At 38.3% G+C, this 21,294-nt stretch overlaps 1 protein-coding gene across 1 annotated transcript in view; it reads left to right on the forward strand.

Moving 5' to 3' along the window:
- Positions 1–17,160: 17,160 nt before the first annotated feature.
- NFATC3 (nuclear factor of activated T cells 3) overlaps positions 17,161–21,294 on the forward strand; it is a gene marked incomplete at its 5' end in the record, with an annotated part of 55,132 nt that continues 50,998 nt past the window's right edge. The window contains one exon of the mRNA XM_057425384.1: positions 17,161–18,292. Within this exon, the coding sequence (XP_057281367.1) occupies positions 17,161–18,292 (1,132 nt within the window). The remainder of the gene's footprint in view (positions 18,293–21,294) is intronic.

Genomic DNA, 21,294 nt, shown 5'->3' on the forward strand with positions numbered 1-21,294 from the left:
GCGTCTTCTCGTCCCGCGCAGGTAGCGGCGGGGACCCGCCCGCGATCTCCCTGGGTGCCGGTTCCGGCGGCCCCGCAGGGTTTGGGGAGCGTGCCGTTAAACTTGGCACAGGGCATGGAGCGACAAGACTAATGGGGCTGCACTAGAAACTTGTCGGGGCTCTGAGATGGAAAGTTTCGACCGAGGTGTTCCCCGTACGAAAAGCATCGTAGTTACTCCAGTGTGTGCTTACAAACTTTGTCTACGTACGTGTGTATACGTGTGGATGGGCAAAAACACGGCGCGTGGAATGTGATGGCTATTGGCGTCCCTATGGACAGGTACATACACGTATTTCAGAGGGTTTTCGTTTTATTCTGTTTTGTAATGTTGAAGCCTGAAACTCCCTTTTAAAACAACTCGTATTTCTCTAAACCGCAGAAAATGAAGTATTGCTTGCAAATCATGATGTAGAGAATAAGCCAGCTGTGCCGTCTATAGCTAGACCAGACCTCTATGGCTGCATGCTGGTTTTTCTGACCTACTTGAAATAAGTATTAATCGGTAATGCACTATCTTAAGTCTAACTGGGTAGATGATAAGGTAGCTCTGAAACATGACTGTACAGGCTAAGTGTTGCAGCCATGTTGTTTTGTTCACTGACTTGGTTGTCTGCAGAAGTTGGTTGGAAAACAGATCAGTTTGACACAGTCTGTGTGTAATCCAACGTGGACAATCAGGATGGATTTCTTACAAAATCTCTAACTGACTTGATGCTGTGATTTACAGATTCTGTCAGATAAGGAGAGATTTCTTTTGCCTGTTTTCCAGCTTAGTAGATAGTGTTGTTGGAAAGAGGGGTTGAGTTCTGCTGGCTAAATAAATGCATTATAGGACTGCAGGAAAACAATGATGAATGTTAACAAATTACAACAAAAGTAATTCTGACACCCCTGTTCTTTTCATATAACATTAGTGGTCTGAGCTGTGCTTCTCTCTCAATGATAGATGAGAGCGAGGAAGAAGTTGCTGAGGAAATGAAATACTAGTAATACTCAATTCACTTCTTTAATACTTGTATTTTGGTACCCTTCCTTAACAAGCAGTTCAGATACTACACTGAATGTAGGGAATTTTCCATGCTTGATAAAATCAAACGATTTTTAAGGCAAATTTGAAACTGTGATATTCAGGTCTGTTTGCTGGAGCTTTCAGTAATAAATCCATCATCTGTGTCTCTAACTCAGTAATTCCACTGGTTTGCAGAATACTGGAGATGGTTTCGCCTGCTGTGCACAGATGTGGCCTTCAGAGGCAAGGATTAGAATAGATCTCTGCCTTCAAGTATCCTACTAAACGGATTGCCAGAGTTTAGCTGTTGGTTCTGCCCATGTATTTTACATACAAAGAGCTAGACTGCATACAAGAAAGGAGTTCTCCCTCTTCTAAGTATATTAGTTAGATGAACAAAAGTTCCTGCATGTCCCTAAAGCATATATTGAATAATTGCTTATCACTGATGATGTTTATTGTGCAGCAAAGTAAGCATAAGTGCATTTTTTTTTAATGTATGATAATAATAAAACATGCAGATCATAGAGGAAGTTTCTGAATTTGAAATAAATAAATACGAAAATTACTGAGTCTTCCATGATCATGGAGAACACTTGACACTTTCTCATGTTTTGTGCTGTATCTCTAGAAGTTTGGAATTGGCATCCTTGTTGAAGAAGTGTCTAGTACAAAGTTCTTGTGTAAATAACACGGAAATCTACATTAATGCTTTCATTTATGCTTAGATTACTGCAGTGTTCTGAGAATTTTATTCTTTTTTTATATGAGAATATATAATATATATTTTATCTTTAACTGTTTTTTAATCAGAAGCAAGAAAAAGTGAGCTATTCTTCCGTTTCCTTTACTATACTTTTGATTTCTGAACTACTAAGAAAATGCTAGTTGTAGGCAATAGATTACACTTATGACATTAAAAGAACAGTAAGAGAAATTAAATTAACTGGAATTCTGAGTTATTATGCAGGGCAATTTCAGACAATTGTAGGGTAGCAGAACTAACATACTTAGTTTTGTGCTGAATGGCAGAAATGGAGACTAATGTTCTGCAGTAATGCTTGTGTGCTTGGTCTGAACGTTGTAGCTTGTGCTGCAGAGAGGAATGCATGAAAGGTGGTTTAAGGATGTTGAAAGTCTGTACTTTAATACTGCAATCTTTGCACGATCCTTTTCTGACAAAATAATTGAGGCCCCCAGTGCCCAAAAGTAGAATTTATTTGAGATGCCACCAAGTTTGGCCTTTTTAATGAAGAGATTTTGAGGATGTAATATGTGACATTGGAATGATTTAACTGGAATGATGCTCCCATCCCCTTTACACTCAGTTTTGCAATACTGTACAGTATTTTGGGAATTTTGCCTAGGATTTAAGCATTAAGCAAACTGCATTAAGGTCTTCACACATACTGTTAAAACCTGTTGAAGATGCAGTACACTGTTTAATAGCAAACTGTGCAAAAGAGGAGCAAATACAAGTTGCTGCGATTGTTTCTTTAGCTGAATTTTTATTTTAAGGGTTCATCTTCTAATTCAGCAAAGGGGTTTTTACAGGATAAGGGCCTTTAAAGAACTTGGAGTATGTAGTACTAAGCTGGGAATTCAGGATCTTGTAAGGTTCTGTAACATCCAAAATACAATTTTTGTTGGTGTGTAAAATGAGGACTGACTTAAAATGAGAGGCTGCAAAGTGTTCAATATTCAGAAAAATAATTATTTAATTACTTGCGAAATCCTGACTGCATTATTGATACCGCTGTTTAGAGTTCTGTCTAAAATGTACCTTATTATTTCTGATGAAGTCTTCTAAGAGCAAAGACAGGAAAACAAGAGTACTGTGTGAAATTTCACCCTTTTGTTCTTGTGGAGTAAAGGAGGAGAAATTAATATTATCTTTGAGGAGAAATTAATATTATCTTTTAATATAAGTAATTATCCATGGTTTATTTTGTTTATTTGTTTTTCTATTACATGAGTGCTTTAAAAATACTGATAAAAGTACCCTCCTTGGACTTCTGGTTCATCATGTCTGGTTTATTTTCTTGGAAACTGGAAGAAGCTGAAAAAGGGGTTCTGTGTATTTCCTGTGACTTAATATATGGTTAAGTAATACTATGTAGTAATCTTGTTACAGATGAGCGTTACAATCTCTCTTATTTTTCTCCTGAACAGTATGGTATGAAAAGTATTAAGAATATCCTCATTCTGTAATGAATTTAGTGACAGTTCAAAACATCTTTGTGAGCTGGAGCCTCGCTCTGGTTAACAACGGTATTCCTGGCTTCCTGGCTTTGGATCTTTAGTTTATTTGAAAACTACTCGTGTTCCTCTCCTTTTTTTTTTTTTTTTTTTTTTTTTTTCTTTCCCTTCTGGCTTAGAGCTGTTAGCTTATTGGTTTGAGGCTGTTACTGAATATCAGGATGGAAATACACATTTTGCTGACTGTCAAAATAATATCTGATCTTTTCTTTTGAAGGTTTCTGTGCCAGACCTTCTCTATGAACATGTGAACTGTTGGGCTGCTCAGCAGTTGCCTGCTGCCTATGTGTTAAGCACTCTGAAGTGATAATGGGCGCTGACTTATTTTTTATTTTTATTAGTAGCTAGGGAGAGATCTCTGTAGCAAAACCTAGCACTATAATAGAAATCTTTTAATTCAGATATGTATTAAAAGTCTTAAAATCAATGATTTGTACAGAAATACCACCATGAAACTAGTCTTTACAGATTTGCCTTGATCGTTAATATGTGAAGTATTCTTCACTTTTTCAATGTGTGTTCATGACAGGTATTGCTGGTGGGGATTGCTGGTAGGGAACAGAAAACAGCCTCAGCTGTTTACAAAAGTTTGCAGTATGCTTGTACTTTTTGTTATTATCCCTAAGATGATGATTAAGGTAAGCAATACTAAGAAAGCCGAGTTGTGGTAGGAAAGAGAGGAGGCTCATAATTGGACTGAGTGGAAAATCAAGGGCTGGATGCTGGCAGTAATTGTGGACTTGAGGTGTGAGCTGAATGAGGGTTGCTCATTCATTTTTGTGATCACATACTTCTGATCCAGAACTGCTACAAAGTTTGCTTTCCTTAACTGAGCAAAAAAAACCTCGTGAGATATGTTCTTCCGAACTCTTTTTAATGGATGACTTTGCACACTTACGTGGTTCACCTGGAGTATTAATCCTTTTTTTGAAGGCTTTTTATTCTGTTTTGATTTAGTTGCCTATATAAATGGGTAAGAGACAGTCTTACCACAAAATGGTAACTGTGTGGTTAGTATGTATAATTTGAGCTATCCAGACAAATACAGCAGTCTGTGCTGGTCTGTAAACCTTTGCTATACAAAGAGTGCTCACAAGGATCAACTGGTGCAACTATGAGAAAGGAATAAACAGACAAGTTGCTGGAGTTTGTTTCTTTTCTTTCTCCCTTAGACATAAATGATACTTTTTAACAGAAATGTTTGTTTATTATTTAGATATTGATAGGAACCACCATGTGAGGGAAATATAGTTGCTATCATTTTATTTTGCAAGCCAGCGGATGCTGGTGTCTGTGCATGTAAAAGATTGACACAATGTAAATCAGCACTGGAGTGTGGTTATATAATCTGTTGATGGAGGGGAGGAGGCAAAACCAAACAGCTGCATTTGGCCAAACATAGAGGGTCTGTGACAAGAACCTTGTGACTTCAGCATAGCTTGGACAGTCACTGAGGGAGAACCAGAGGAAAATGTGTGTTGAAGTAAAATCTGGTGTCAGTGAAATCAGAATTGCCTGGCCATTGAGGCTAGCAGATTAAGGTCTAACTAGGAAGCTGATGTGTTTGTATATATTGTGGGTTTTTTACACTGAATGAAGTTTTGCTTGTTTGGATAAAGCTTGGCCAGTAGGAGACCATTTGGGAAAATACCAAATCCTCTTGTGTGCCCTTGTGAAGCAGTTGCAGTTGCACCTGACCTAATTTAATAACTTTTATGGTTTGGCATAGGGTTCTTGAGTCACTATATAGTGCCTCGAGAATCACTGTCGTGAGTCTGTATGTAGTGCAGGAATTTGAAAATTACCTCTAGTTTAACAAAGTTTCACTTATGTTTAAATTTATAGTTGCACCTAACCTTCTGTCCTCGTCTCTCCCATGTGAATTATGGGCATAGTGCAAATGAATCTTGAGCTGTGATGTGGGAGATGAGCAGGACACAAAAGCATTTGTGCTAATGCTTTTATCTTACATACTTGTGAAAATTAGAAATAAGCTCTTTCTTTCTTCAAAGTAGCCCTCTGCTTAAAGCTTGATGGTCTTTTTCCTATTGCTTGTGTTGTACAGCTGAAAGCAGTTTATCATGTCCCACCTGAATAGTGGCCAAATAAGTCATGTTGCTGTGAATGAGTGAGAAGTGAGAGTAGAATGGGCCTGGGTCAATGCTAAGCAGCAGTTTGGCTGTTCACAGCAGCTTGGCTGTTCACAGCCGTGATATAAATATGGGAGTTGTTGCCCAAAGCTGCCCTGGTGGGCCAGGGAAGTATGTGGAGAAGATTTGGCAGGAAGCCCAGCCTGTAAAACAACATCCAAGTCCTTGCATTTGTCCAGGCATGCCATGAGCGGTTCAAATGACAGTGGAATTTAAGATGAGTGATCAGTAAGGCTAAGTAGAATTACAAGGCAGGAGTAAGCTTATTAACAAAGCCACATTCTCTTCTACCTTTAGTACACCCATCTGTGAGTATTCTTGTGAAATACTCGCAAAATAGAACATTTAGAAAATTGTGGAACTGTTCATTCAGGGAAGACCAGTTTAAGTGTGAAGAACTGCAGAACTGGTTGATAAGCAAGTGTTTGGGCTGGGTTGTGGCCTGCAGATCTCATGAGTTAACCAAACAGCTGAACTTAATCACTTACTTGGCTCTTCTGATTAAATGTACTGGTGGCATTGAATGCTTATAGTTATTTTTCTGACAAAGGATGAAGGACGATAGATGTGATAAAAGAGAAGATACTTTTGTTAGTTTTCTTTGAGAGGCCCAGTCCTCATTTTTGTGTGCCTGGGGGAAAGAATCAACTTTCTGGGGATCTGACTACAAACCCATGATCTAACAGCAATAAATTCATGAAAATAGAACTTCGGGTTTGTGTTGTGTTACTGGTTTGTCTGTTTGGATTTTTATTTGTTTAGGGTTTTATTTTGTTTCTGTTTGTTTGTTTTAAGAGAAACAAACTTCATTTGAAGCTGCATAAATTATGTTTGTAGGTAGAAATGTGAACAGATACAGCTAATTTATTACTCCCAGAAATTTAGAATTATATTATTCATATTAATATTCAGATTAATAGGAATTGCGTGTTTAAAAAATGGCTCTCAGACTGAGTTTTGAAGATTAGTCATCACTCGTAAAAATGAGAAATGTTTTTAACATAGCAAAATTGCTGGATGGCGTTGAATTGTTCTGGGTTCTTTCTGACAGGTTGGTGGAGAGAGTTATTTTTGAAATCTCATAAATATTCCTCTTTGGACTTAATTTATAGGTCCTTTCAAACTGTTATCTTTCCATTTTCTTTATGAGGTTATTCAAGATTGCAGGGAGCAAATGATTTTCAATTCACTGCTTATTGAGAATCTTCATGTTTTAGTGGCTGATAACTTTGCTTTTTGGAACAATTGCTGGGAGAAATATTTTTTTAATCCCAGGTTTTACTTTTCTTAAAGGGCTTTGGTAAATAGAATAAATGGGAAGACCACTTAAATTGAGTGATAGGCAGCATTTGTACTGTGCTGGAAGAGAATAGATTTGTGACTGTAGTTGGGGTAGGGCACAGACTGTTACCTTCTAACTGAAGTTGCTTTGCAGAGTAACCTTTCATACCTAAAATGAAAGCATACACTAAAAACAGAATGAGAAGCTGGTAATAGTCATGGTGCATTTATTAACCATTAATGACAATGATTCACTGCTCTTGATATGGGCTGAAATAATGTCTATAATAATTTATAACTACTCACATTGATCTTAGATGCTTTCTAGTGGTTATTCCTTGCATCAGAAACACAAAGTTGATGAGATGTAATAACTCTAAGATTACAAAAGTCTTTAACAGTGTCATTTGGGATAAGTGTACTCAAGTGACAAGGCCACAAGAGAATGTGTGGTTTAATCCAAAGAACCACTCAGAAAATCTGTCAACGTCTTGTGTGTTGCATAGCTTCTTTAAATTAGGACAATGTCTGTATTTTGTCAGTATAATTTGTCAGATTTATGCATTTGAGAGCAAATGTTCACATCTTTCAAACTGCTTAGCTTTTCTAATTGGGGCAGGGGATTGGGCTGCTTCGGTACAGTATGTGGTGATACCTCCAATCCTGCTGGAATAAACTCAAGCTATTTAGGACTGTGAAGAGATGCAAAGTTTCAGGACTTGCATGTGGCACAGTTGTGAGGCATGCTAATGTGGTCTCCTTTATACTTTGGAGGGTTATTCTGAAAGTTGCTGGAAACATGCTGTTAGTGCTCGGCTTCCCTTTTCTCATTTGGCTGTTTGATTCCTCTTTCTCCCTGTTAATGCTTTCTGTGTCAATCTTAGCAAAGTGAATTCAAGGTGTTTCTGATTCTACACTCATGTGAGCAGCTGGGAAAACAGGAAAGTTTCATATTATCATTCTGGCTCATTTCAGCCCTTTGATTTACAGAGAGCCTTTGAGTTTCATGCACCTAAAGTACGCATTAAAGCTATATTATGAAATACGTTGGTGAAAGGTGTAATGTTAATGATTTGAAGTACTGAATTAACTGTGTGTAGAATTGCCTGCTGTGGAATAATTTGCCCTTTCGCATGTTGTAAGACAGTGGCAGAAGTACAGTGTAATTTTGCTGAAGTGTGAAGAGTTCCCCCACTAGTTTGTTCAGACACTATCAATACCAGTTTCAGCATCTGTGTCATGCTCTGTTTGGTAAACAGAGAGAGGCATGCCTCCATTTCAGTCTCCCCTCCTCTTACTGTGTAAGCCTCTCCCCACTCAAACTTCTTGCCTTGGCTTCTTGCATTCTCTTTCTACCAGTTTTCACAAAGACCTATGCTTATGTCACCACACTGTCCCATAAACTAAAATACCCACTTTCTTGCACATTCTTGTGTTCCGTTTGCTATGGCTCTTCTTACACATTCCAATCTTGGAAACTTGGGTTCTGCTTAGCGCTTGGTTCAGGTCTGGAGCAGACTGTAAACCTGGAGGTGTGTCTATAGAGCTACAGGTTGCATTAGCAAGCTCGTTGGTGTTAGAAGTTGATCAGTAGCAAAGGTATTCACGTAGGTAGGTAGGTAGGTGAGGATTGCAGTTTATAGGTAAAGCATAAACCAGAACTTTAAATAACTAGAGAGCCTTTTATGGAGTCTGTTAGTTTTGCCCCCACAAAGGAAGAGTTAGATTGTGAATGATAAACTGGCCTTCAGTGCCAAGAATCTAGACAAACCTTTGGCTGGCAGCTACAGCACATGATTCCCTTGTTCTCATCAATCATTATTTGTCTAATGTCCTCACTTACCTTCATGATCAGCCTTCTTCCTGTGAGTCAGACACAACATGCCAGTTGTTTTGAATTGCTCAGTTTTCTTTGAATTCCCATGTCTATACATACCAGATGCTCGGGGATTGCAGGAGTGCAGTCACAGTCACAGTATGCTAGAGATTGGAAGGGACCTCAAAAGATCATCTAGTCCAATCCCCCTGCCAGAGCAGGAACACCTAGATAATATTACACAGGAATGTGTCCAGGCAAGTTTTGAATGTCTCCAGGGAAGGAGACTCCACAACCTCCCTGGGCAGCCTGTTCCAGTGTTCTGTCACCCTCACTGAGAAGTTTCTTCTCAAGTTTAAGTGGAACCTCTTGTGTTCCAGTTTGTACCCATTACCCCTCGTCCTGTCATTGTTTGCCACTGAGTAGAGCCTGGCTCCATCCTCGTGACACTCCCCCTTTATATATTTATATACACTAATAAGGTCACCCCTCAGTCTCCTCCAAACTATAGAGACCCAGCTCCCTCAGTCTTTCCTCGTAAGGGAGATGCCCCACTCCCTTAATCTTCTTAGTTGCCCTGCGCTGGACTCTTTTGTCCTTTCACAAATTCTAACAACTGATCCTATAAAATAATGTACTTCATCTACCAAATAGCAGTGACAAATAGGCTGTTAATACTGTGTGTTAGTAACCGCTGCATGGATGTCTTGTGTCATTTTAAGAATCTAAGGCTGTAGTGTATTTCTTCGTATCTCTGAACTACTAGGGTTGTGTTAAGCTGAGTGTCTTTCTAATGCTGAATGGCAAATTAGGCTTTATCAAACTGGAGGGCACCATCTTCCGTGAAATAATGTGCCCTCTTGAATGACATATTCATAGAGAAAATAAGGAGACAAAGATAAGCCTGTAGAACTTACAGATTTTTTTAGGTAGAAAGTAAATATTTTTCTTTTTTAACCTGTTATGATTATTAAGGATTAATCCTTAAATACTGAACCACAAGCTGTGTAAAGTTTTCATTTACGGATGTGCTTCATGATCAAGCTAGAACACCAGCAGAGCTGGAGGAGGCACCGCTATAAGCATTGCCTAACACTTCCACTTGCTACTTTCTGTTCTTGTAACTGAACTTAGAATGACTAATTCTTGTTGAACCATACAGTTACAAGCTGGATTTTTTTTACCTGTTTTGTATGTCATTTTTTATCAACGTATCTCAGGCATTCTGCTATGAAAGATTACAAGTACTTACTTTTTTTTTAAAAAGGAATAAACCTCAACTGAGTAACTACCATTTGCTGCAACAAAAATACATTATTTTCTGAAATATGCTTTGTAGCTTAAGGAGGTGCATTTGACTTTTCATGTGTATTTAGTCTGTTTTTCTTACATACCAAATAAAATTTCATGACTGTTACTTCCCTATTTGGAAAGGAGTGAGGGTAGTTGCTGCTGAAAAAAAAAGTAACACGTAGTTACACCCTGAGAGCCAGTATGTTCTTATGTTATTCCATGTCAATTGTAAACACTTCTTATGCTTCATTATTCACTTGCTTAAGCTAGCGCAGCTTCATTATTATTCTACATTTCTACCAAGGACAATGAATTCTTATCCAGACTGGAATTTGGAAAAGACTCATTGATGAGCTCGCATTGTTGAGAAGATTGGTTTTCTTGTACATTTTCAGTATTCTTCCTAAACACAAGAAAATGAGTGAAGTTCTAATGGGCACGACAGAGCTGCCCCTTCTGTACATGACTGACAGAAGTAAAATTTATTTTTATCCTTTCTGAGTAATCTGATATGGCCATGAAACAGCACAAAATCATTGGAGAGAACTGCTTCATTAAATGGCAGTTGTTCTAACTCATCCTTTTCTGAAAGCATAAACTTGAAGTACTGTTTTGTGTGTTGCTAAACTTGGTCTGTAAGGATATGTCTTCCTGCTTCACGTTGCTACCTGAATTTTTTTTCACAATTTGTACGTTTTCACTGCCATGTTTGGTGGTCTACTAGCCAGTTATACTCTTATAAGATAATGGATTGCTGTGGTGTTTTTTTTTTGTTTTGTTTGGGTTTTTAAATTGTATTTTTTATGTTGCTGTTTAAGCTTGTAGTAAGTGTGTGCTGTTTAAGCTTGCAGTGGACAACTAAAGTTAAATATGCGTTCAGAGAGCTTTAATGTGATAGCGTACCAGCAAGAACTCTGATTGGTGCAGAAAAGAAAACTATGACTCTTTGGTATTTTGGGTTCTTTGTGAAGATTTAGACTCCTCTTTTCATCCTTAGAAGTATATGAACTGCTGCAAATCAGTAGGATACTGAAAAAAAAAAAAAACGGAGCTGCATATTTTTTTTTGCTCTTATTTACAGGTATTTCTGTGGCGTTCTTAATAATACGATTGTGTTCAGAAAGAGATCATGGTAACTGTCATGACAACTGAAAAACAGAGGAGGTTGTCATTCCTTTTAAAGTTTGTGAGTGGAGACAGATTATATATGCCTGAGAATACACATGATGTCTGTGGCAATGCTCAGGTCTTTCCTCATGCTATTTAAAGGACTTGATGGATGATCGTGTTTCCACAGTAGTATTTTTATAAGACCTAGTTCGTGTTGCACTTTCTTAGTACCTTATGACAACTCCTATTGTCTGAACCTTTTTGTTTATGGGCTTACAAACCTAGAATAATAAAGTGGTTTGGATAATTTTGGCACAGGGCTCCTATTCAGTCATTTGATAGTAATTGACCTTCCTTCTGTGAAGAAGTCTGGCTCACTACACAGCTGCACGTATGCATGTGCTAGTACATTGTTGAGGAGTGAACAACTGGTGGGCAAACATTACAAGTCCTGAATGTTACAGTCTGATACGACAACTAGTGAGCAAAATGTTCTTTAGGAGCAGTTGTTCTGGATATTATTTAATTATATTCTCCAGTTAGAAAGCTTATGTTGAAAGTGTAGTTAGCAGGTTAGTAAGTGAACCAGTGTTGGTTTAACGCTGAACAGGGGCTTCTGTAAACAAGCCTTTCCTGGCTGTAGTAAATGGACATTCAAAATGACAGATCTGCTGGTTCTCATGGATTAAGGATGGCACAGATGCCTCATGTAAGGTTGGAGGTCTGCAGCTTTATATAGCTTATGCGTAGTATGTGAACATACAGCATCTGCTCACTTTCATGACCCTTCAGCAATAAACCTGATCTCAGCAGGATGGGGAAGAAGGCTTTACTGAATTTCTAAAGACTCAATGGTTTCTCCATGCATGGTAGTGTTAAAAGTCCTAAGTTAAAACAAAGCTTGATTTCTTTCTAGCTATCCAGAAGACCTCCTTTGATAGTAAAACAAAATTTGTTTGACATGGTTTTGTTCTTAGCAAACATTGACTTGTTTTGTTTCCCTGTCTCCTTTTAAATGCTTCCTGGAATGAGTATACTATTAATATTACTTCTGAACCTGAAGTTAAACTTACTGGCCCATAATTTTTCAGTACTTTTTAACCTTTTATTTATTCCAGTTTTCTTGACTCTGCGTTGCTGTTAACTTTGTAAGCAATTTACTCAGTTGCCTTTACTAAAAGAAGCATTTAACACACCTGCCTTTTCAGGGTCATGGCAGTCTTTTGATGTGAATGGTACTGCTTCTTTGATCTTTGTATTTTGCTGTATCTGTTCTATCTAGCATCTTGCCCCCATGTGCTTGTGGTAGTTTTTATGCTCTACTTTAGTAATCTGACCTAGTTTCAGTTTCTTGAACCCTTATATTTTATGGTCAGTGAAAGCCTCATGTGTTGGCCAACTAGACTTCTTTACTGCCTTCACTCACCCAGTAGGATTGTTTGGATGTAATGGCTATCCTGCTCAGTAACCAGAGCGCCATAACTCCATTTTTTCCCTTGGGCTTCTCTGTTTTTTCTCCTTGCCTATTGTGAGACTTGCCTGAATTTGTTTACTCTTTGCTTTCCTGAAGACCTGTGATGGATTTTTTAAGAGCTATTCTCACTCCTTTCCCTTTTACGGGTTATCAGCTAGTATGGGTTTTGTTTTGTTTTGTTTTTGCCTGATTTCTTTCACCTAACATATTTATCTTTGTATGTTCAGTAGTTCCTTCAGATTACTTACGGGGTGCTTCCAGGTTGAATTGTCTCTGCAGTCTTTAAAAGGGCAAACATGGTGATTGGTAAATGGTCATGAATGAATGACATGAATTGTAAAAGTCACAGTAGTTGGTGTTGTCCTTTGTATGACCAACTAACAAGTTATTTTAACACATGGCTGTAAGGGGGAGGATTTGTGTGTGCAAACTGAAATAAGTCTACCTGTTTGGTGATCGTGTCTAAAAATGGTTTGCATGATTTAGACTTCCAAATATACTGTTTCCACAATCTTAAGCATGCTTTTGGGATTTGGTGTTCATTAAATGCATAGTTCTTACCCTAGGTCTCTAGCCTCCTGTTTTTTGAGTATGCGCGTGTATGCTGTTGGGGAGAGGTAATGGGCGAGCACAGTGCCAAACTCATAAGACCTTTTTTGTCATGGAGAAGGACCAAGGAAGCCTGAGTCAAAAGAGCGCTCTCCTGCCTTTTCCACCTCTTCCCCAGCTCTTCCCAGCTGCTATTAATTCTGTGCTAGTCTGATCTCTCCACCTCAGCTCTGTGAAACTTAAAATTTTAATGTACATCTGCTTTTTGTAAATCCCAGGGACATTGAAAGTGGACAAATTGTCTTAAATATTTTAAGATTTCTTCAATATTGCTGCAAGAGAGGTAGGACTCTTTGCAATGGTGAGAGTTTAAGCACAATGTGCTGCTACTGTTCCAGAAGCCATTAATGACAGTTAATGGTTTTATGCACAGGATTTGGAGATATCCAACTGTTGTTTTCCTATCAGATTTTTAGTATTATTTAAAATTTTCTGTAGCCATAACCATTTTATTTCTAAGTTTTGAGTAGCTGGATAATTGCTGTTGTTAGGGTTACCGTTTTTGTCCCTTGACCTCTACTTCTAATCATAGAATCATACAATAGTTAGGGTTGGAAAGGACCTTAAGATCATCTAGTTCCAACCCCCTCGCCATGGGCAGGGACACCTCACAGTAAACCATGCCACCCAAGGCTTCGTCCAACCTGGCCTTGAACACAGCCAGGAATGGACCATTCACAACTCCCTGGGCAACCCATTCCAGTGCCTCACCACCCTAACAGGAAAGAACTTCTGCCTTATGGCCAATCTAAACTTCCTCTGTTTAAATTTAAACCCATCATCCCTTGTTCTGCCACTACAGTCTCTGATGAAGCATCCTTGTAGTCCCCCTTCAGATACTGGAAGGCTGCTATGAGGTCTCCACACAACCTTCTCTTCTCCAGGCTGAACAGCCCCAACTTTCTCAGCCTGTCTTCATACGGGAGGTGCTCCAGTCCCCTGATCATCCTCATGGGCTTTCTCTGGACTTGTTCCAACAGTTCCACGTCCTTTGTATGTTGAGAACACCAGAACTGCACACAATACTCCAAGTGAGGTCTCACAAGAGCAGAGTAGAGGGGCAGGATCACCTCCTTTGACCTGCTGGTCATGCTTCTTTTGATGCAGCCCAGGATACAGTTGGCTTTCTGGGCTGCGAGCGCACACTGAAGCCGGCTCATGTTCATTTTCTCATCCACCAACACCCCCAAGTCCTTCTCCGCAGGGCTCCTCTGAATCTCTTCTTTGCCCAACCTGCAGCTGTGCCTGGGATTGCTCCCACCCAGGTGTAGGACCTTGCACTTGGCATGGTTAAACTTCATGAGGTTGGCATCAGCCCACCTCACAAGCGTGTTGAGGTCCCTGTGGATGGCATTCCTTCCCTCCAGGGTATCAACCGAACCACACAGCTTGGTGTTGTTGGCAAACTTGCTGAGGCGCACTCAATCCCACTGTCCATGTCAGTGACAGAGATGTTGAACAAGACCGGCTCCAACACCGATCCCTGAGGGACACCACTCGTTACTGGTCTCCATCTGGACATTGAGCCATTGACCACAACTCTTTGTGTGCGGCCATCCAGCCAGTTCTTTATCCACCGAGTGGTCCATCCATCAAATTGATGTCTCTCCAATTTAGAGACAGGGATGTCGTGTCGAATGATTTGCACAATTTCAGGTAGATGACATCAACTGCTCTACCCCTGTCCATCAGTTCTGTAGCCCCACCACAGAAGGCCCCCAAATTGGTCAGACAGGATTTCCCCGTAGTGAAGCCATGCTGGCTGTCACCAATCGCCTTGTTGTTTTTCATGTGCCTTAGCATTCCTTCCAGGAGAATCTGCTCCAAGATTTTCCCAGGCATAGAGGCAAGACTGACTGGTCTGTAATTCCCTGGAATAATGAGTCAGGAAACATTTGTAATCTTGCACACAAATACTGATAGATGTAGAAAACCTGTAAGTAACTACTATCTGCATTTCATGTTTTGTTATAGGAAATGTCAAAATGAAAGACTCCAAATTAAAGTTTTAAAACCTGTTATCCTACTGAAAGGATAGGGAAATGCAGTTTTGGTCGTGTTCAGTGTAGTGAGCTTGTGTTGATTATTCAGTATACAGTACACAAAAGAGTCCTTCCTAAGTATCCTGATCTTTTTAGTGAATGCATATTTAGAAATTAACCTATATTGATTTTCTGTGCTCTTAAAACGTATCATCGTACCTAATGATATAATTATATAGTAAGGATAATTGTTAAATATGACTATATGCAACATATATAAAACCACACAATGCTTATAAAACTAGTCTTGAATGCAGTTTTGTGCCTCCTTTAATAGATAGGTTACGCATAGAGCTGTTCCCTGCCCATGAACCTGTATCAGATTTTTCTTTGAGGAACATAGTCATTCCCTGGTAGCAATACACTTTCTCTCTATTTGCAAATGCTCCCTTGTTGTCTCTGAGGAGATGCTGTTTTGCTTTTTTTTTTTTTCTGTTAATTTTTATCTGATTGCTATGAAGTGAAACTGATAATAGAGTAACTTCATCAACATACTAACTTTTTTGTCATGGAAGGATCTGAAATACATGGCTTCCTGTCTGGATATTTTATCTGATTGTGAGAGAGATTAATTTGTTTTAAATATTCTACAGATACTCAGGGTAAAAACTATTTTAAAAAGAAAAAAAAAGAGGTAATACCTGAGATGCAATTAATGCCATCCATTCTGGATTTATAGAAAATAATTGGATGATTTTTCATCATCATACTTGACACAGGAATATTTTAGTTTGCAGAAACATTTATGCTTCTGCATAATATTCTGCTGCTGCTAAAAAAAATAGCAACTCACTTTAAAAGGTAAAGTTCCACATGCAAAACATTAGAAACTGTATAGTTTTAATGATGAAGTTAAATGGGTTAAAAATAGGTCAAAAGTTCTCAGAGTGATTCGGCAAATTACTTGGGTTGTAGAGACAATGTTGTTACCAGATTTTGAGGCTAGTTTCAGTGTCTAATGGAGATGGGCCAAGAACATTTAATTTCGTCTTCTAAGAGATGATAGACTAGTGAACTACCAGAGGTCTCCTTCATAGTTACTTTCTATAATTATAGAGGGAAGGCTGTATTTTACAAGGGGAAAGAAACAGCGGTGGAAGCGTAGTGGTTACAAAGTAAGATGAAGACTGTGTTTTCTACTCTTGTTTCAAAGATACACCTCATACTAGCAGTTAAGTCAATCTTGAGAAGTGGGGCATGAAAATCTGGTTTGGTTCTGTGAGACAAAGCTGCTGCTTACGTTAACTGAACTTGCACTCCCTTCAATTGCTTGTTTTAATTTGGAATATTTCCTGTGATTTGGATAAGCTAGTGAGATCTGCAAATATTTTGTTTTGCCCTTTTTTTTTTTTCTGAACTTGTGCTCAAACTTTATGAAACTGCACTTGAGAAAAGATATTCTGTGGGACTGGCACTTGAGAGTTTCTAAGCAACAGAAAAAAAGATCTTTGGGGTAAGATTCTTCATAATATCTTTATTAACATTCTTTGTTAGGTCTCTTTTGGTTGAATGTTTGTAGTCTTCATTGAAGTTTGAGTCACTGTAAGATGCTTTCTGGTGTTAACGGAGATAAATATTACGTATGTGATATTCTGGTGCTTTTAAGTATTGCTTAGTGAGCTTACAGAAAGTATCATAGTCCTGTTCATGTCCAAAATACTATTTTTTAATAGATTAGGATTGAAAATGTTTATTTATGAATGGAATGTAGTTATGATATAGGAAGTTTGAGTTGAGTGTTCCAGCTTAGATATTTTCAAGATTTTAAAGATTTAAAGATTTTTCTGAGTGTATTATGTTTTCAGCCACTGAAGATGCATATAAGCTTTGGAATCTGGTTGAAAACAAGATTTATAACAGCAAACTATGTCATAATCGTATTTAGCTGTGAATATAGCTGGGGAAAATTTAAAATGAAAGAGTTAGCTTAATTTTTTGTGGCTAGTGTGGTGAGAAATGCCCAGGATGTTTAAAGCAGGCAATACCTGGGAAACAAAGGGTTTTGTTTATAACACTTTTCCAATGTTGTATGCATTCTGATTCTCTTCCTTTTTTTTTTATTAATGTTGGTTTTAGATCTTGAGTCAGATGACTGCGCATCCATATACATCTTTAATGTAGACCAACCATCATCCTCTGTAAATCAGCCAATTTGTATTCCTCGCCATGGATTGCAGTCTCACTCCACTCCTCTCTCACCATCTACAAGACTTCAGAGTCATAAGAACTATGATGGAACTTGTGAGGTACCAGAATCCAAATATAGTCCACTAGGTGGACCCAAACCATTTGAGTGCCCTAGTATTCAGATTACATCTATTTCACCTAACTGTCATCAAGGGATTGAAGCCAATGAAGATGAATTGCATGCAAATGGCACAGAAAATGAATATATGGAAAGGCCTTCACGTGACCATCTGTATCTTCCTCTTGAGCCATCATACAGGGAATCATCCCTTAGTCCAAGCCCTGCCAGCAGCATTTCATCCAGAAGTTGGTTTTCAGATGCTTCCTCTTGTGAATCCATTTCCCACGTTTATGATGATGTAGACTCGGAGCTAAATGAAGCAGCTGCTCGATTTACCCTGGGCTCTCCCTTGGCATCCCCTGGTGGTTCTCCAAGAGGCCCCAGTGATGAATCTTGGCAGCAGCCTTATGGATTTGGGCATGCTTTGTCACCTAGACAGTCTCCCTGTCATTCTCCTAGAACTAGTATTACAGATGAAAATTGGCTAAGTCCTAGACCAACATCAAGGCCCTCATCAAGACCTACATCCCCCTGTGGGAAGCGACGACACTCCAGTGCTGAGATATGCTATGCTGGTTCTCTCTCTCCTCACCATTCTCCAACTCCGTCACCTGGCCATTCTCCCAGAGGAAGCATAACAGAAGACACTTGGCTAAACACTTCCATCCATAACGTACAAGGACTTAATTCTGGCCTTTCACCATTTCAGTGTTGTACAGAGACTGATATTCCTTTAAAAACAAGAAAGACGTCAGAGGATCAGACTGCTACTTTATCTGGAAAAATAGATATCTGTCCTGAAGAACAGGGGAACTTACTGTCATCCCTTGAAACTGCAGTAGATGACTGCTCTGGATCTCAGCACACCTTGAAAAAAGATTTGCCTGGAGACCAATTTCTTTCTGTTCCTTCACACTTTACTTGGAACAAACCAAAGCCTGGTCATACTCCTATATTTCGGTAAGTGATTAGAAAGTCCTTCCCTCCCGTTTGTCCCCTCCTGTGAATCTTAAGTAGACATGTAAATGTGCTTGTATTTCAGGGATGCATTAAGACTTCTTAAAGAAAACTTATTCTAGGCAGGTAGAATTTCCTCTAATTAGGAAAAAATGAGTTGATCTTTTTCTTCTTTTAAGAATACAATAAATGAATTGTAACATCAGATTAGTTTTACTTAGTTTGTTTGTATATGCCCAGCTGAATCAAAGGTCTGCAGATTTTGTGCACACTTTGCTGTTCCATCTGAGCAGTTAACATTTTAATATAGCTGAAGAAATGTGACTTACATGAATTTGTAAAACTGAAACCACAGAAGAAGTGGGAAGTTTATTTGCTTTTGTTTTTACTTGCTTCTTTGGACTGTTAGAATTCTAGAAATAGAGTAGAGAAAAAAAAGTTGCATGCCATGTGGAATATCATCCAGAAAGAATTGATTGCTGAGCTGTAGTTCCAAGGGTTATTTCCACCATTGTGGTGTCAAGTTAACTAGCTCTTTTTCTGTTGTAGTCCTGTCTACAGGAAGATTTGTGGAGGTTCAGAAGAGGGAACTAGTTCACTTTGGGGAAAAAAATTCACCCTCCTTCCCATTCTGTTACCTTCTAGATGGAGCAGGTCTGTGATCTTTCCAATCATATAGCAGTGGATAGAGTAGAAATGAAAACTTAAGCAGCATTGCTGCTGGATGGACAGCTACTATGATTACTCATTCAAGTTATCCATTTGATTCCTGAACCTTTTCCTTGCTCTACTGGATTTTAAAAATAAGGGGTAGGGAGGTAGTGGAAGCTGTGGGCATATTTTGTGTGGACATTTTGTAAGAAAGGTACATTCAGTTAATATCAGTAAAGCACAATTATCTGTATAAAAGCTGTATTGTAGGTTTAAATGTCAGTGCTTCCATGATGTTCTGTACTGATTGTTAAATAACTTTGATTAAAGTTTATCATTCTGTCCACAGGCAGTGCTTAAGATTTGCTCTTCAAGGATGTAGTGGATGAAGCAATTCCTCTTTCTTGAAGTGAGGGGCAGGGAATAGGTAGGATTCTCCACGTACGTGCCTTAATTTGAAAAAGGCAAAGCTTAAATACTGAAAATCAGTGACATAGTAGTGTTCCCATTGCAAAGTCATCTTTGCAAAGCACTTGTTTTCACACTATTTCTAATTTTAGAAGGTATGGCTTAGAAAACTTTTAAGTCTTTGAAATCTTCCTCCCCTCTATGACCTCCTCTCCCAAAGTAAGTGAAGCAAAATAAAGAGCAGTTTCTGACCAAGCTACAAAGATGTCCTATAGGAGGTTGGTGTGCTTTGTTTGTTTGTTTATTTTTCCTCCTCTCAGAGTTTTAAATTCTTAGCAGAAGAACTGGAATTAACTACTGCCTGGTAAGCCAAGCTTACGGAAAGGGTATCTTTTCCAGAAACCTCCCTCAAAAGCACAACTTGTTGAACAGAAGATGCTGGCTTTTGTGGCAACATGCTAGTTTTTATGTAATTTCCCTTTCTAGTGGCTTTTTCCAAATTCATATATCATTTTTGCATAATTTTAACATCTTGCTGTATTATTTCCAGATAAACAAGCCTGTTCCAAAAAATGTTTTAGAATACCTGTTCCCATTGTCATTTGAGTACATGAATATTCTTAGGAATATCCATCTAGTGGAATATAGAAGCACTCAGTTATCTTGTTTCTTGTAAAGATTGCTATAGCTGACCCTTTCCAAGTGTGCTTCAGGCAGAGGAATAATGCAACAAATTCAGCTGTGACTTTTACTATTGAGTATCTGAGAAGGAAGCTATGAACACATATGGGTGAGATATAAACCAATATTTTCTAAGCTTCTAAAGCATACAAACAGATCTCAGTGTTTCTCTGAGTTCTAACAATGAACATTCTAGTTTTACTGCTGGACATATTCCTGTGTGTTGGTAGATCAGTGTCACACAGAAGGCTCAATTTTAGTAATACAAAGCTTCTACGAATTTTAACTGTTTCATAGAAATTCTTTAGCAGTCATCAACTTATATTGTTAATACCTAAATATTTAAAACAGTGCTTATTCAGCATTCTTTCATTTTTTCATAATTATATAATCATATATTTTAATCTCTCAGAAATGTATTGATTTTAATGAGTAGAAGTGATTTATTTTCTTTCTTTAATGTCATTCCACGTATCTGTTTATGAACATGATATTTAACATTAAAGACTCAAAACTTCTAGGTGGAAAATTCTGTTTTACCAGATCTGAAACTACTGTGTTGATAAATACGCTGTCTTGAAGTTGGGTTTTGTACTTTTTTTTTTTTTTTCAGTTTTGCTGCGGTCTGCTCATTTGTTAACAAAAGGTGTTCAGTCTGTTGCTAGAATCTTTTCATTCTAACTAAAGAACAGTAACTATTTTTTTGTTGATTATGTGGGTTTGAATTGTATTATAATTATGTAAGATACTCGGCAGTTTGAATATGGCATTTTTGTCAGCACACATGGTTTGTTAAAGGTGGGCACCACTTAAGGGTAAAAGCACACAAACATACAGGCATGTAGCAAGATGGGGGGTGGATATATGGCTCCTCTGTGGGATGACCAAAATAGTTACAAAAATAGATACTCAGTTAAACCTGCTTCCTCCTGTAGTGGAGAGAGCTGAGCTCAGACTGAATAAAAATAATTTTTACTGTTCTCTTTAAGGAATAAAAATATTTTTTTTAATGTCACAATTTATTTAGAAGTTGTCACTGAAGAACTTCTCTAAATGTAAAATGGGCAAACAGGCAGAGGACAATAAAGATTTACACCTATTTGGAAGTAAACTATATAGAACTATTAAGTGTATACATTTGCTGCCAAAAAATGTAGTCTCACTATTGAATTAGTGGAAATGGCTGCACTGGCAGCTGTATCCTTAGTGACATGTTGAATTCTTAGAAGTTGGAGCCTGTTCCACAGGTGCTGTGCGGGTATGTT

This window comes from Pezoporus wallicus, unplaced genomic scaffold, assembly GCF_028554395.1.
Source record: "Pezoporus wallicus isolate ANWC-B61680 ecotype Strahan unplaced genomic scaffold, APGP_CSIRO_Pwel_v1 contig_8693, whole genome shotgun sequence".
Taxonomy (NCBI): domain Eukaryota; kingdom Metazoa; phylum Chordata; class Aves; order Psittaciformes; family Psittacidae; genus Pezoporus; species Pezoporus wallicus.